Source organism: Pleurodeles waltl, chromosome 2_2 (assembly GCF_031143425.1).
Source record: "Pleurodeles waltl isolate 20211129_DDA chromosome 2_2, aPleWal1.hap1.20221129, whole genome shotgun sequence".
Lineage (NCBI taxonomy): Eukaryota > Metazoa > Chordata > Amphibia > Caudata > Salamandridae > Pleurodeles > Pleurodeles waltl.
In genome coordinates, this window is record NC_090439.1 from 589,176,519 (window position 1) to 589,193,216 (window position 16,698).

The 16,698-nt window shown below is 43.5% G+C and overlaps 1 protein-coding gene across 1 annotated transcript in view; it reads left to right on the plus strand.

The window, feature by feature from the left end:
• The window catches only part of SPIDR (scaffold protein involved in DNA repair), a 1,761,208-nt gene that overhangs the window by 1,351,603 nt on the left and 392,907 nt on the right, over positions 1 to 16,698 (plus strand). The window contains exon 12 of the mRNA XM_069220129.1: positions 2,395 to 2,556. Within this exon, the coding sequence (XP_069076230.1) occupies positions 2,395 to 2,556 (162 nt within the window). The remainder of the gene's footprint in view (positions 1 to 2,394; positions 2,557 to 16,698) is intronic.

Sequence of the window (16,698 nt, forward strand, 5' to 3'; positions counted from 1 at the left end):
CCACCTCCTCCAAAGTTGGAATAACCCCCAGAGTTCCCTAAGAGCACGTCCTGTTGGCCATCTTGTCTGGCCACGCCCCCAAGACACTTTCATTCATAAGCCAGACCAATTGGCATTGCCAATGCTTGTTGAACCTAGTGAGAGAAAACTGGATTCTACTCAAGAAATATGCTTCCTGACTTCAGGTTATTTCCATCTGTAAAGTAAAGCTCTCGAAAACCAAGATGACAGTGAATTCTAAAGAACGTACAAACTTTTTAAACTCCAGTATTGAATTAGTACTTCTAATTTTAGCCATGTCTTGTGAATAATATATTACCCATCCTCAGTTTCTGCTGCCTGCTGCCCCCGACTTGTTCATTCCTTCTTCCTCCTTGTACCCACGTTCTTTATGCACATTTTCTCTCTACTTCTACCATCGTCCTTTTCCTAAGATGTTGTAAAACCCCAGTCATACCACTTTAATCCTCGTGTCCCGTCATGTAACAGCCTTGTGCTATGTAAAGCTGTCCCCTTCCTCATAAATGAATATGCTCAACAACATAGATAGAATAAGTGAAAGTACTTAAAAATTGAACGTTGCTTGTTCAAAAAGTTTTAAATGTGTTTTAGTTTGATTTAAATTGGGCATGTCGGCCCAAAAGTTCTAAGTATACTTCTTTACGTTTTTTTAAAGTTGTCATTGTTTGCAAAAAAAATAAAAATCATGAAATTTTGAAAAACAAGACCACGTTTTTTAAAAGTGATACCAGTTATTTAGGCGTTTAAAAAAGGGTGGGCCTCTTTGTTGAAACGTTTTACATAACATGTTTATTTTTTAGTAAGTCATGGTTTATTGAAACATTCTCAAACACATTTATAGTTTTTTAACTAGCACGCCAAACTGTGTTATAAAATGTATAAAACAGTTTTAAAAGAATCGTGGCAACTATTTTTAAGACTGAAATTGTTTATACTTTCTTTTTTAAAGATGTATTTTTGAAAGAGGGTGGAATTTTGCATTTTGAATAATTTTTCCTCATCTATGTAGGTCTGACCTGTGAGACAGAGTTTAGCTTCCCGGCAGAATAATGTGTGTCCAAAAAATACACATAATGTACTTATATGGGGACTTCATCCTTTGGGCAGATAAATTGTCATTCGTATTTTTGGATCTGCCTACAACATAGCATGTGGCAGTGGGTCAGTCCGCTTTACCCACTGTCTTCCTTTACTTCGAATAACTGCACAAAGCCTGGGCACCTCATCCACGCTCCTCTAAAAACAGTTTCTTTCACTTCATCTTCAGTGACAAAGATGGGTCAGGATTTATTTTTTAATTTATTTTTATTTTTATATATATTAAGTATAAAACACGTCTATCCTTTCTTTGCTTAGGGTGCCCAGTTAGGTGGTGATTTAGTGTATGTAATCTTTTTAATTTAAAGTTGTTGTTGTAGGGTGTTAATTAACACTGCAGCTGACTGCGATTTGAGTGCTCGGTTAGTTGGTTAAAGATTGTCCTTTACATCCAATAATAATATGCAAGGCACGTCTAAACATCTTTTTATTTTAAAAAAGATCACTAGTTTAACTCCACATTAGCATTTTTTTTTTTTTACATCCACGTTTTCATTACAAGTTTATGGCGTCCACGTTGGCTGCATGTTTTCTTTTAATTTTTCCAATAAAAATAATCACATCAACTTTTTCTCAAGGCCAGAAATGGTGGGTTTGCCCGTGGTGCTTGTCTGTTGTGGGATCATACATAGTGGCTGCGGGGAATTTTCGTATATTTTACATGATTTTCAGCTGAACCGAAAATTGGGAGTTTTGCCCATTCCTAATTCTTCCACGCATAGGAGCTGTGTTGCCTTCTTTGAGCATGGTTCCATGTGCTTATCTTCGGGGTCAATCCGCCGCTTAGGGTGCAATATTATAAGAATTGTTTACTTAAATTTGCTTCTTTTTGTTGGACTCCGTCCAATAAGCATGGAAAGACGTTGCTAGTTGTATATGCACTCCAAGGGCTATATTAGCGTGTGTTTATCCCAGGATTGCAATATTTTGTATTGGGGAAAAGTCCTCTGATATTTTTACCTATTTAAAAAAATCCATTAAACACTGGTAATTTAATGAATACAGATTTTTTTGGAGAAATTAATTCACTTATCGGGTGGATTTAGGAGGCATTAGTTGAACACATGGAAGCAGTTACAATCAGCTGTTCGAGAAATCAAGGTTTATTGAGTCTTTGAAGGCACAGACTTTGGTGTCCTAAGAATGATGGCCATGTTTTTCCCAATCAGCAAGTGTCTTAACTGCGGCTTTTAAGATGAAGACTACAGACGTGAATTTTAACTCTTGACACTGAACAGTCTTCCGCAGTTTACCGTGTACTTTTTTTTTATTCAGACTGTGCTTCCTCGTGCAAGATGGTTATGGGATCTTCAGTGAACTACAGCTCCACTCTCCTGCCCCCGCGGCGGAAGACCTGGAAGTGCGCGAGGGGGAGTGGGAGGGCAAGTCCTGCTGCCTGACTGGAATGAAGATTCTACAGAGGACCACGAGAGGAAGGTTAGAACGAGCAAATGATACGTTTGTGGGGCCCTGGTTGTTCCCTCCTGTGAAACGCCTCCACGCACGCCATATCTTTGCGTTCACCTTTCACAAGTGTTAAACTAATGACTGTCGCCAGTGTCTGACGTGTTAACAGCACTGAAGCATCGGGTTTAGGCCGGCCACACACGTACGTGGATTGGTTGCTTTTGGAATGTTAGCTAAACTGTTTTTTCTTCCCAAAGGTTAATAGTTACTAACATACATGCATATGTAACAGGCCGCCAGGTACTATGTTCGTATAAAGGCGCAGTGATTCTAAGCACTTGCCCTGGTGACATGCAAAACTGTGCAACCAGGACCTGGTGTTAAACATGGTAGAAAAAAAGCTCAAATAAGAGATCCAGTAATGACATTGCTGGCAGCCGTTCCGGAAATATTTTAGACCTGTCTAAAGCTTTTGGAAATAACCAGCAAAAGAATCCCCCAAAACAGTTGTCTTCTATTGATTACCACTTAGCTGTCTCTGGAGCAAAAGGATGTCGGAGGCATTTCTGGAAAGCAGTGGGAGATGTGCATTGTTACTCGCAGACGAGCTGTAGTTTTTGGAAATCTTTACAATGGCACAAAGAAGGAACCAGGTGTTGGTAGCCCTAGTCCCAGACATTTTTAGAATGAGGGGCCAAATGCCCAGTCGTTTGTAATGTCAATATTCTTTTATTAGCGATATTGTAATTAGAAAAACGAATTAGCAATGGCCACAAAGTACTTTATATTCCTGACAGGCGATTGGAGCTAAACATATAGAAATGCAGTGTAGAGTGAGTACATTCAAGTAGGTGAACTATTGCAGGTGGCACTAATCGTAAGAACTTGAAAAGTGGGGCGGGCCTTTCTTGGACAAGTTAAGACTGAGTGTTATCCAGACCTTGACAGGTAAATTGAGTCATACTCTTGGGCAGAATAAAAAATGCTCCCAGTACCTTGTTGTGGAGAATTAAGGGCCTGATTTAGTTCTTGGCAGAGGAGAATACTCTGTCACAAACCTGACGGATATCCCATCTGCTGTATTACAATCCTGTGATATTCTGTGGAGATCGTAATACAGCAGGCAGGTTATCTGTCATGTTTATGATAGATTATTCCATCCGCCGAGAACAAAATCAGGCCCTAAGTATCACAGAGTTTTGCTCTAGGTAGTTCTTTAGCCCTGATTTGCTTGTCTCGTGTGGACTGGGTAGCAAAATTATTTTTTGTATTATGATCTTATTTTGTGTGTTTTTTCCCATTTATTTCTTTAGTGAAAATCTGTAATTCGCCAGGACAGGAGCATAATCGTGAATGGGGGCCCAGACAAAGGGACACGTAGGGGCTGCAGTGTGGAGACGGTTTAGGAGAGTTTCAAGTTTATTAGTATTGCACAGTTAATTAAAACCATTGCAACGTTTAAAAAGCATATAATACAATGCAATCAAAAATAAAACAATTTGTCAAAAGCAGAATTATAAGCAGCTGTGCTAGTAACATTTGTTTAGGGTGAGGGCATAAATATAAAGTGCACATTTAGGGGGTTATTCTAACTTTGGAGGAGGTGTTAATCCGTCCCAAAAGTGACGGAAAAGTGACGGATTTACCACCAGCCGTATTACGAGTCCATTATATCCTATGGAACTCGTAATACAGCTGGTGGTATATCCGTCACTTTACCGTCACTTTTGGGACGGATTAACACTCCTCCAAAGTTAGAATAATCCCCTTAGTCTTTAACAATAAAAGTAGCAGTCCCTTCACCGTTTTCACCTTCTTAGAGTCCAACAATCAATAATATTAGGTTAATAAATCTGTTTTAAAAAATCCTTCCGATGAAGATAAAGATTATCATATGCGCAAAATGCATAACCATTCATAAAGTGCATAATTGAGGATCCCCAATATGTGTCAGATGGAAAGAGACAGCTCTGTAAAAGTCTTACTGTTCACTCCTTATCACTTCATAAGTTTGCCATCAACAATTGCAATAAAATAATAAAACTGTTGTGTAAGCGTTAAGTGGTCCCTGAGTTTTAGGAGTGACAAAGAAATGCCTGGCGCTGGTTAGATGTGGGAAGAAGCCAACCTGACTGAATTGTTCTGTTATTGGGGTTGCCTAAACGGGAAACTCACCTTTGTTATGTTGGTTGACACCACTCTAATGTCACCTGGTGGCTAGAGACATCCATAGGCACAATAATTGTTCCATCCATCTCCCCCTTACACTTTCCCGTTTTGCGGGGCACCCTCTGGTTGGTATACCACTTTCTCCGCTTGCTGACACCAGTACATATGTTTCTTCCAATTGTCAACTGCTGGAGGTATAGGGGATCCCCATGTCCTTGCCACATTTCTTTTTGCCACGCTAGCTCCCACCGCCAACCATAGCCTTTGATATCTCGGCCAAGCAAGTTCTTCCGCTTTGTTAAGAAGGAGCCATTTAGATTCTGTCAACACCGCTAGGTTTGGACTCTAAACGTCAGGTTCGTCACTCCTTCCCATTATGCCTTTATGACAGGACAGGCTCACAGGGTATGAATAAATGTGCCGTCCTGCCCACAGCCTCTCAGACAGAGGGAGGGACTGCCCCTACCAATCTTGTAGAGCAGAGTTCTAGAATAATAGGATCTATATTATATACAGAGCTGTACCAAACAAAACCCTATGCATATTGCAATGACCCAAGTTCCCTGCAGGTCCTCTAACCACTCTTCGTCATCTAGATCTCTTAGGTCAGCACTCTATTTATTTTGCAACCCAACTATAGCATCAGGAGTATTGTTTATGTTTTATTTGTAAGTAAGGGAGATGGCTTTGTCCTGCATCAGGTCCAGATGAAGTCTGTCTTCTCTTGCTGCTGATTTCACCACTTCTTCCTCTCCTGATACATGCACCCTAAGTGCATGCACCACGTGGAGCTAGGGATATCACTCCGCCTCTATCAGATTGTAGTCCATCTGTAATGCCTCAAAGTACTGGAGAGCCTGCCCTCTAATCAAGCCTCCAAGGCAATCTATGCCTAAGAGGTCCCACTTGGAAAAACAATTCAATACACATACCTCTCTGAGTATGTCACCATCCCACAGGGGATTCTGTTCTGTCAATTCCCCAGCCCATCATAAAAAGTTTGTTGCTTCTGTCTATACATTGACAACTGTCCTAGTGTGGAGTGGGAGTTTGTCCCTCTATCCTTGTCTGTATAGTAGCAGCAGATAATCCCTCGGGCCCTGTTCACTGATATTGCTGGTTCTTGTTGGTCCTCAAAGACCCAGTCATTAATTACTATCAGTTGGATCACCCAACACTATTCAAGGAGATTTGGTTCAGCAAGGCCACCATCATATATCCCTTTCTAGAGCTTATGGAGAGGAATCCGAGATTCCCTGCTGTCCCAATGGGACAATCAATACTCATGGTCTATTTTACGGAAAAAGACTTGGGGTATCAGGAAAGGTGTGTTTTGAAGGACATGTAAGAATTGTGACATAATCTTATATACAGCATTTACCCATCAAAGACAGTGGGAGGGACCTCTAGTGACTGACACTGTCACGAAATTAGGCAAAAAGTTCCTACAGGTTTCTTTGCAAAAAAGTAATGGCCTCCCAACATAACAGTAACATATATGCTCAGATTGATGAAGCCCTCCAATGCCAAGGGGATGGCTGTTCGCAGGAGCAAGATTGGTAGTCATCCTCCTGCGGGAAAATGCAGAATTTGTCCCAATTGATGCAGTATCCTGCATGGTCTCCAAAGATGCGGAATATCTGTAACACTGTCAACTGATAAGGTGGGCTATGTCAGATAAAGTAGTACGTCATCCGCATATAATGTTGTGCGTTCCTTGCAACTCCCTGAGCCACGTATACCTTTTATTAGTGGATCTCGCCAGATTGATCTGGATGAATCATTGCTGTGGTCACCTTGCAGAGTCGGAACACTAACACCTTAGCCAATACTTTTGCCTCTAAGTTAAGCAAGGCTCGTTGGTTTATTCTTCTTGGGGATTACTACTATAGCTGCCATGCTTTGGTCGTTTGCCAGTTCTTCCATTTCCAATGCGTTGCAAGAAGTTTTTTGACTATCTTGCTGGCCATACTTTTGTTTAGTCCCACAGGGAGCCCATTTGGGCTACCGCCTTACTAAATTGTAAACGCCTCAATGCCTTTGGTGTTTCAACCGCCATTCGATCGCTGTCCAGGAACATCTTATCTTCCTCAGTAAAAGGGCTGAGACGAATGTCTCTGAGGAAGTCTGTGCAGTCCCAATGTAGCATAGTGGAGGTTCAGGTGTAGTCTGCAAATGCCTGCGATTTCTTTGCCACTTCTCCTAATCATACCTGAGCGGTCTTGTAGCTCGAGAACCTGGTTTTTGCCCAAATCTTTTTTTCCTAGCCAAGCTGGAAGTTTACCTGTTTTTTCACCCACATCGTAAAGCCGAAGTTGGGTGGCTAAGGTATGCGCCTGTGCTGCCTGCTCAGCGACTTCCCGAAATTCTTGCTGTTTAAGGCGGAGTCTGTGTTTGAGGTCTGGGTCTTCTTGCATTAGGAGACGGGGCTCAATTTCAGATATGTCCTTCTCAAGCATGTCCAGGGAATCTTTAGGTTTCTAATATATCACAGGCAGAGTTTACTCTACCTATATTTTCCTGAAAATAGTTGCCAGCTACTCCCCTAAGTTTGTACCTCTGGTCTTTCTACTTTGGATACCATGGAGTGAACTGCAGGACTACATCACCACAGGTTGTCAGACCATCAAATGTCACTCTCTCTGGAGAATGATCGGGGATGGAGTGTGCCCTAAGTATGGCACTCCAAAACCTGTGTTTGTAGGTGTTGTGTAAAGAGGCAGTCCAGCTGGGACCAGCTGTCGTGGGCTGCCGACAAGTAGGTATACTGTCATTCATGTGGGTTATGGTCATGCCAGAGGTCAACCAGTCCGAGGTCCTCTATGAATGCTGGTTGAGGGCCTGCCCTTTCCCACAACTTAGTCAGGCTTGCTTTGTCTAGTATGGGATTTACGACCGCATTCATGTCCCCTCCCGTGATAAGGATACCAGGTGGCATTTCTAGCATTAGTGTGCCCAGGTCGGCCAGCATCTGTGCATGTAAGCGGAGTGGGATATACATTGGGCAAATGTTCAAAGCAAAACTCTTCCAAGTGCCAGATTATCCCACAAACCTACCAGAGGGATCATACTATGTGTGGTGTATAATGAAGGGCGTAGCTTTTTTAAGGAGGATTCCCGTCCCCCTCAACTCTGAAGTAAAGCCAGCATGGGGCGCTAGGGTGAAACCATATCTGTCAAAAGTTTTTTAGTGATTGCCCTTGAGGTGAGTCTCCTGTCCAAATATTGCATTATCATTGTCCTTTTGATTTTACTCCCTAGCCCATTTACATTCTGCGTCAACACCCCGAGCTTCTTCCCCTGCGACAGGTCACACAACTAGGGGGGGACGTGTTATCCCCTGTCACTACCCATATTGAGTTTAGGAATAAACAACAGTTGGGGTCGCCATCCTTTTTCGGACCTCTTTCAAAACTCTCAGACAATATTGCACTGTAAACCAATTGTAACCACACATTGAAGAACTCAACAAAACCCAGAACTATAAAAGGACCCAACTTCCCCCTTCGAGCCCCACTGTAAAGCAGGCTGAAATCTGCCCACCATCCCCATGCGCAGAGTGCCTGCCCCCCAGTAACAATATAGTCTAGAAGCAGCAATGATTTATAAGAATGACACGATGTAACTTCTTGGTTGCAAATATTGAAGATAGTGTGTCCGCAGTAGCTGCACCTGACATGGTTCTCATATTAGGAAGGGTTCTGTGTTTGTTTGCTAAATACTAAAGAAATAATTCTGGATCCTTCCCGTCGCTATTGATAATTGGGTGAGGATCCAGTTAAAAAAGAGACTTTAAGATATAGAAAGTGAACGGGACGGAATCAGTGGTGCATGCTGCTGAATACAAAATCGTACAACAGATCTAAGCATAATCACAAAGAACAATAAAGTGTATCCATTCAGTTTAACAATTACTCTGCCAACAATGACCGCGCATAGTTTTACAACTTCGAAGCTGTACAGGCAGCTTTTAATTTTAAACAGTTAGAAAAAAATGAGTTTTAACTAGCATAGTAGGATATCATGAGATGTGAATATCAGCCAGGAAATAGTTTAAAATATGTACTAAGAAAAATCGTTTTTGAGTTTGTCTGTTTCTTGTTTGCTTGGCAGTGGTGACAAAACCACTGATCGCACGTAGCTATTTCGTTTTTTGTGTGTGATTAAGGGTTTGTAAATGTGCATTGTCTGAGTTGAAGAAACCTTAGAGATAATAGATTGAGCCATGCTAATCGGAGTGATTAGTTACTGTTGGGATAGAAAAGTCCCCAACATGGCTCAGGAGAGTGTGCACCTCTGCCCTGTGTTCCCTATAGGGAGTCTATAACTATTTTGAGATTTTAGCATGATAGGTAGGTGATTCACACCAATCCTGGATGGATCAAATATATACATTCATCAATGAGTCAAGCCTAAAACTGGAACCTGGATATAGTGTCAAGCATAATGCCAGACTATCTGGTGAATCTGAATTAAGATTTTGGAGCTAACCCTTAACTGGGTACTTGATCCAGACTAGCCTACCTCCTCAGGCTATACCCCTGATATCAACTACAATACTTTTCAAGATGGCAGCCATCCTTCCTAGATAAGTTGCCCCTATCTATATATTCCAGCGTCCTTCAAACACATGGCTAAACGATCCCACAGGCAATCCAGGGTTCCTGGAGAGTTCCTGGTGGGCATGAATTCACTATAATATGGTATTCCTAGAACTCATCTAATTTGTGCCCAAAGCCTAATCACTGCACCCTGAATTTTCAGCTTCGCCTTCTTGAAAAAATTGACGTCCCCAAACTTGTAAAGAAAGTAGTTGTCTCTCTGATGCAAGTTCTTGAACATTGCTCGAAACATAAGACGTATCTGTGATTGGTCTGCACCTAGTAACAACATTCTGTTATCACTCCACTGGAAGGCCCAGCAATCAAGTTGGAAACCAGGAGCTGCTGTGCCTCCCTTCTTTTTTTCCACACACTGCTGTCCACTTTACAGGTCCAAATGAAAGTACTCTCTACCCTCTGCAGCTTACCTACACACTCCTTTTTAAATAGTTGTGGGATGGCGTTGAAGAGAAAAGTGAATTTGGGTAATATTGACATCTTTACTATGCTGGATCCAACAAAGACTGTCAGAGGGAGATTAATGTTCTTAACAGTTTGTTCATATCCATCTTCACTTTATTAAATTACTTTACGCCATCCTATTGAACCCTTGCACAACCTGTACCCCAAGGTAACCTTATCTTGAGTGTGAGAGTAGACTGTCGTTGGTTGGCCATCGAGAGACACATCTCAGACACCTCAGTAGTAGGGGGAGTAAGAATGGCAGGTATCAATAGAAAACACCCCCTACGAGTTGTGACTTGGAATGTGAATAGGCTTATCATGAGCAATAGGCAGAGATGGATCTTAGAGTATTTAAAGCAATCAGATGCTCAGATTATAATGTTACAAGAGATGCATCTGCTTAAGAAAGAGTGTGAAAAACTGCTGAGGATGCAAAGGGAGATCAGGGGTTTGCTTGCATGGACCAGACGTGTTGCACAAAGGAGGGTGGGTAGCTATTTTGAATAAAACCTTGGTTCAGGCTACCATGGGAGAGTATATAGCAAATAGTGGTGGGAGCAAGGTGGCTAATAGCCAAAGGTTTGGTATTTGGATCTTGGTATGGCATTGTTGGTTTTTATGGCTCAAATCTAGATTACCCTGCCCCCCTTCAGGCTGTATACCTTCACATATCAGAGATCACAGCACCAGTAAGTATAGGGATCGACTTAAATATTCTGCATTATCCCTCACTGAATAAATCCACCACAGTGAAAACAATTAACTCCCCCAAAGATGCAAGGACAAGGTAGGCTCACGATCAAGTAATTTGGCCTATTTAATGTATGGAGACAAAAAAATAAGACAAATGGCCACGCATCCAAGATTGATCTTTTTTCTGGTTGATGTTAAAATCACTAGTAAAGTGAAACAGGTGGTTCATCTACGTGAGCACTTGTCAGACCACTCAGCTGTCACACTTGAGATGTCCAAGTGCACGGCACCAGATCCCCCAAAATGGTCTCTGGATAAAAGGCTGCCACTTGATTGGACAATGGTAGATAAGTTGTGAGTCGATGCAGAATGATTTTTTGAAATAAATGAAGGATCAGCTCCTACCCCCCACCCACATACACACATAGGGCCTCATTACGACTTTGGGAGTCTTTGGTTGCCATGTTGGTGGTAATCCGACTGCCGTATTGAGATTCACACTGTGAAAACCGCCAAAAAACTGCCAACATTCTGACATCGCCATGACACTGGCGGGTGGGAAAGAGGCGGTCCCACCACCAGCACCGCCAGCCTGACAAAATTCCACCCACCAGATTTTGAGCCACAAATTACCACAGCGGTTCTTTCACGGCAGAAATCCATTGGGGGTTTGAACCCCCACAGTCGAAATTCATTACTGTCAGAACACAACGCTGCATTGGATAGTTTAAATACCTCACACTTGACATACATCCAACACACCTACTCACTGCACTGTATAACACCCCGCAATACAACCCCCAATCCTTTGCAACAAAAAGCCATTAACATACCCAGAGAGCAGGAAAAATCTGAGAGAAAGCACCTTAACACAATAGGCACACATACACATCTCACTCATCACACACCACACAACTGCACAGCCAGCACAATACACACATCAGTAGCACACACAACCCTCGGCAACAATCTCACCCTTACAATGCAGCACCCACACCTCACCAATTATATAACAGTGCATCCTAACACTCACAACACTCCCTGACACTGTCTACACAACCACTACCATGTTCCCACAAAAACACCAATGTTTCATTGACGAAGGGTTGAGGGTCATGGTGGATGAAATTGTCAGGGTAGAGCATCAGCTGTTTGGAGCACAGGTCCAACAAACATCCATTGCCAGGAAAATGGATTTGTGTCAGAGGATAGTCAACAGGGTTAATTCAGTGGGAAGCCATCCATGAACAAGGGACGACATCAGGAAGAGGTAGAACAATCTACGAGGGAAGGTGCATTCCATGGCATCACGCCACCAAATCGGTGTGCAGAAGACTGGCTGAGGGCCCCCACCTCCACCCACACAGTTCACATCTTGGAAGGAGAAGGTCTTGGTCATACTGCATCCGGAGGGCCTGACTGGAATACCTCGGGGTCTGGAGTCTAGTAGGTACCCACTACAGTCTTGTAACACATTTGTCCTGTCCTGTATGCCTCTTCACGACCCAATACTCCCCATATAACTACATGTCCTACTATCCCCCTCACCTATTCACCTAATGCCTCTCTCCTGCATGCCACACCTCCACTCACCCCAACTACTGTCACAGCCCTTGCCAAAGGCACTTAAACTATTGGTCAATCATATCACTACAACACCCTGTCATGTCTGTCAGCAAATACTAGTATCCACTGACAATGAAAACCTCAAGCATAGGTCGCAGAGCCAAACAGCACATTACTATATCAGTGAGTGGAAGGAAAAGAGGATAGGAGAAAGCAAGAAACATACCTCACCACTGATTGGACCTTTACGGAAGTGTATGTCAGGATCTGTAACTATGTATAATATAGGTGAACATATTGTACTGTACACTTTACAGACTATCAGTCTGCTTCCACAACTCACACACAGGCATTGGAGCACATGACACCACCACTGATGAAGCTAGAAGGAAGGTGTAAAGAAAGCCAACTACTGCAAGGTGTGCTCATTCAACATATCATATGCTCCACTTCACATTCCTGTATGTCATTTGAAGTACTGATTGATGAGATCTGCCCTAGAGTCAATGCCTCCTTCTTCCTCAGCGCCTTCATCTCTTGCCATATCTCCATCTCCAGTGACAGGACCAGCTGCCTCCCCCTCATCTGCTACAAATGGTATCTGACCTCTCAAGGCTCGATTGTGGAGAATGCAGCAGACAGCGATTACTTGACATACCTTTTGGTGGTGAGGAGAGGAGGGCTACTCCAGATAGGTCCAGGCACCTGAATCTTGCCTTCAGGAGCCCAAATGTATGCTCAATTATACCCCTTGTCCTTCCGTTGGCCCCATTGTAACGGAGTTCCCCTAGAGTGGCTGGGTACCTCATTGGTGTCAATAGCCAAGGACGATTTTGGATAGCCGGAGTCACCTGTGTACACAAGGGGACAACAACTCTAGTGGTGTATGTGGGACTGGGTAGATGGTAATGACAGGAGACATAACTCCTTGACACACACAACAGTACTAATTTACCAAGCAGGCATGCCCTCTCTGTTTGCAGTCGTGCCATCAGATGTGGGACATTGCTGTTGTGCATGATATAGGAATCATTCACAGATCCTGGAAACTTAACTGTGACTTGTGAGATGTACTAGTCTGCCAGACATACCACCTGTATGTTGATTCAGTGGTAGTTCTTCCTGTTCCTACACACCTTTTCATTGGCACTGGAAGGGACCCGGGCTACATGGGTGCCATCAATGGCTCCTACCACATGAGGAATGTGTCCCATCTCATACAAATCTGCCATCACAATGTATACAGGACATCATTCAACACAAGACTGGACATGGACTAAGATATCCCAGCTGTTAAAGCCACTGTATTCTGAGAGGACCCTGTGGTCAGGAAGTGTAGCACTGACAAGACTTGAGAGATGAGAGGTATGCCATAGGGATTGCGATTTCGAATCGCAGGCATCAGATCTGGCTTCAACTGAGTACAATGGTCCATGATGGTCAGGCAATTCAGACGATATGTCTGTATGGCATGCCTGTCCTCCATGGTTTCCAGGTCTACTAGTGGACGGTACACTGCTGGGTGTCTCACTCTCCATTACTATGTTAAGAGAAGGGAGTATACTATGAGTAATGCTGTATCAACACATCTATTACACATTGCATATTACCTGGCACCTAACATATGTAGAGGCTTATGTGCTAATTGAAATGTATTAATGAGACTAATGTAAGTGTACAAATATGTAACACTTAGCTGTCCTGTACTATTCACACATAACTATTGTACATTACCTATGTCTACCCGTGGCCTATGTACCTCAGAGTCGCTATACATAGTTGTCACCATATTTACTCCCTTATCACGTCATTAAGTGAATATATAACTAATATGTTGCACATACATGATGGTACTACATACATGAATACTACTGTGAGGTGTATGAGGCAGATAAGTAAACACATCCATTGAAGAAATACCCACAAAATGGCAGGCGCCTGACCTACTGTACTGGACATGTGGAAGTGACCTGAGTCTGCCGGCGGAAATCATAGTGGCAGTAGGCGGTTGCAACCGCTGTGAATTTGCCATTGGATAACATTGCTGCTGTTGGCAGACTTGGCCAATGGCGATGACCGCCTGCGGTGACGGTCCTGTATGTTGTGGTCGTGACTGCCATTTTCTGCTGTATTGCTCACATGATTTCTGACACTGTTGCCAGCAAGACCTCCATGACGTGAGGTGCTGTTTACTGCCTCTGGGAGCCATATGCCATGTCCTGCAGGGGATAAGGCCCCTGCCTTCAGACAGGAAGAACTAGAGAGACTTGTGGAGGAGGTTCTAGCCCTGTATGGACAGCTACATGGGGCACCAGAGGAGGAGGTGAGTCCTATGCCATAGTCATGTGTGATTGATGTTTTGTGAGAGATTGCATACTGCATGCGCATTAGTGTCGGTGTTGATGCATGCATTGATGTGTAGGCGTGTGTGCTGAGAGGATGACATAGGTGGCAACTTGCTGTGCCTGTTGTGCACTGAACAGTCCTATTGGTATGGTGCCAGTGTACATGACTTTCTCTTTTTTCTGTGTCACCCATGGAGGTAAATGCCCATCAGAAGAAGGGGTTCTGGTGTGCCATCACAAAGCAAGTGCGGACCATGGGGGTCCATACCCGGCAGAGCACTCATTGTCGCAAGTGGTGGGAGGACCTGAGACCCTAGGCCCGGAAGACCACAGAGGCCCAGCTGGGGATGTCCTCCCAACGAGGGATGGATGCCTGTCGGACCATGACCCCCCTAATGGCCCGCATTTTGGTGTTGGCTTACCGTGAGATGGATGGCCGTTTGAGGGCAGCACAGCAGCCACAAGGGGGTCAGTACTGACTGAACCCATTTAACTTTTACTGATAGTTTGGTGCTTGCTGTCACACTTTAGCACGTAAGACACTGTAGTTTGTGCTCCATGTATGTAGACAACTGGGAATACATTGTACTCAATCTGCATTACAAAGAGATGGAGATTTGGCCCTAGGCTAGTGAATGTGTATGTTTAGGTCAGGTGTGTCGAGGTACATCTATGTCTGCATGTGGCGATGTTCAATGGTCAGTGCCACATGTGTCACTCCACCCAGGTGTATATAGGTCTGTAGGCTGCTGTTTCATCCTACCTGTCTAGTATGTGCTGGTCCATATATCCGATTATATGAGTATGTAGCTCTATGGTGTCAGCCCACTCCCATCTATGTACGTAATCTGTATTTTCTACTGTGTGCCAGACGTGTGGGACAGGGCCTAGTTAGCTTTTGTCCTGGTACAGGTGTTGACTCCATGGGAGTCTAAAATCTCATTTAGTCAACAGGTATGGGAAGATGTGAACACTACATATGGGTTAGTGGTGCTGTCCCCATTGTCCATTCATGTGCATATTATGGGGTATGTGAAGGTTGTAACTGAAGGACATACAATATGGGTGTTTAATCATGTACATGTGGCCTACCAAAGCTTTTCGCGACCATTGTAATGTGAACTAGTCACTAGTATTCCAGTGGCATTGTTTCAGTGGAGGTAAGTGATTAGGCAGTCCAACCCATACACAAATTGCAATGTCCATGCAGTATTTGCCAGTGCACTACCAATACTAGTGCATCATGTGGTCATCATGTCACAATGGTTACTTGCGGTCAAATCTTGTGCAGTGGGACAATCCTTGTTGTTCTTTGCCTAGCTGATGTGGAAAGGTTGGGCAGTACATGCTATGGGGTCACTTCTTAACTACGAGATGACATTGTTTGGCTGTAGTACTATTTGTCATACAGGTGTTGTAGTTGTGGCATATGTTGTAAGTGCAACAGCAGTCACGTGGGCCCATGTGTGTGCATCATGTGTACATGTGTTCTCAGCGGAATATGTGTGTTGTGTGGACCTATGGATGTGGTATTCACATGTGGGGATTGGTATGAGTGATGTGGGTGTACTCATGTTGACTTATGGTGGCTCTGTATATGCATGTCAGTTGGAATATAAGTTGGCTCATCGGTATTAGTTGGCTGTCCCATGTTTAGTTGTGATTACAGTGCTCTTTACGATTGTCAGTGGGTGTATCATGTGTGCTAGGTTAGCCACTGTTGCTGTACATGCATGTATGGTGTGATGTGGAGTATCTGTGTAAGGAGACTGCAACTAGGCCTCTAGGATTAGATACATGTAGTGATATAGCTGGTCTCCAGGCATGCATTGTCAGATTCAGATGGCACCTGACTGAGACTGCCACATGTTGTGTATTCATCGTGGATTGTATCCATAGTGTAAGAAATGTACAGAGGGTTCAGCTAGGCATGTGAACGCAATGTCAGGAGCTGTGTAGTTAGTCAGTTGTGTTGTCTTGACTAGCATGGTACATTCCTTAGGGGCATGGATATGCCAGGAGTTGTTTGTGGATATGCATGATATGGTGTTATCTGTCAATTGCTGTTCCTTATGGTGATAGGGGATATATGACATGGATGAGGATGGTTGTTCAGCTTTAGCTAGGGCAAGATGTGAATGCTCACATAGGTTTACAGGTGAATAGATGGAAGGGTCCAGTTGTGGTATCTCACATGGATCATCATAACGGTGAAATGACATGAAGAGGTGTGTAGCAGTGACATGAAGTAGGATTGTGGTATTCCATGGCTACGAGATGTCTACCTACAGTTGTGCATGCTGTTAAATGTGTATGTGAAGAATGTGAATGAC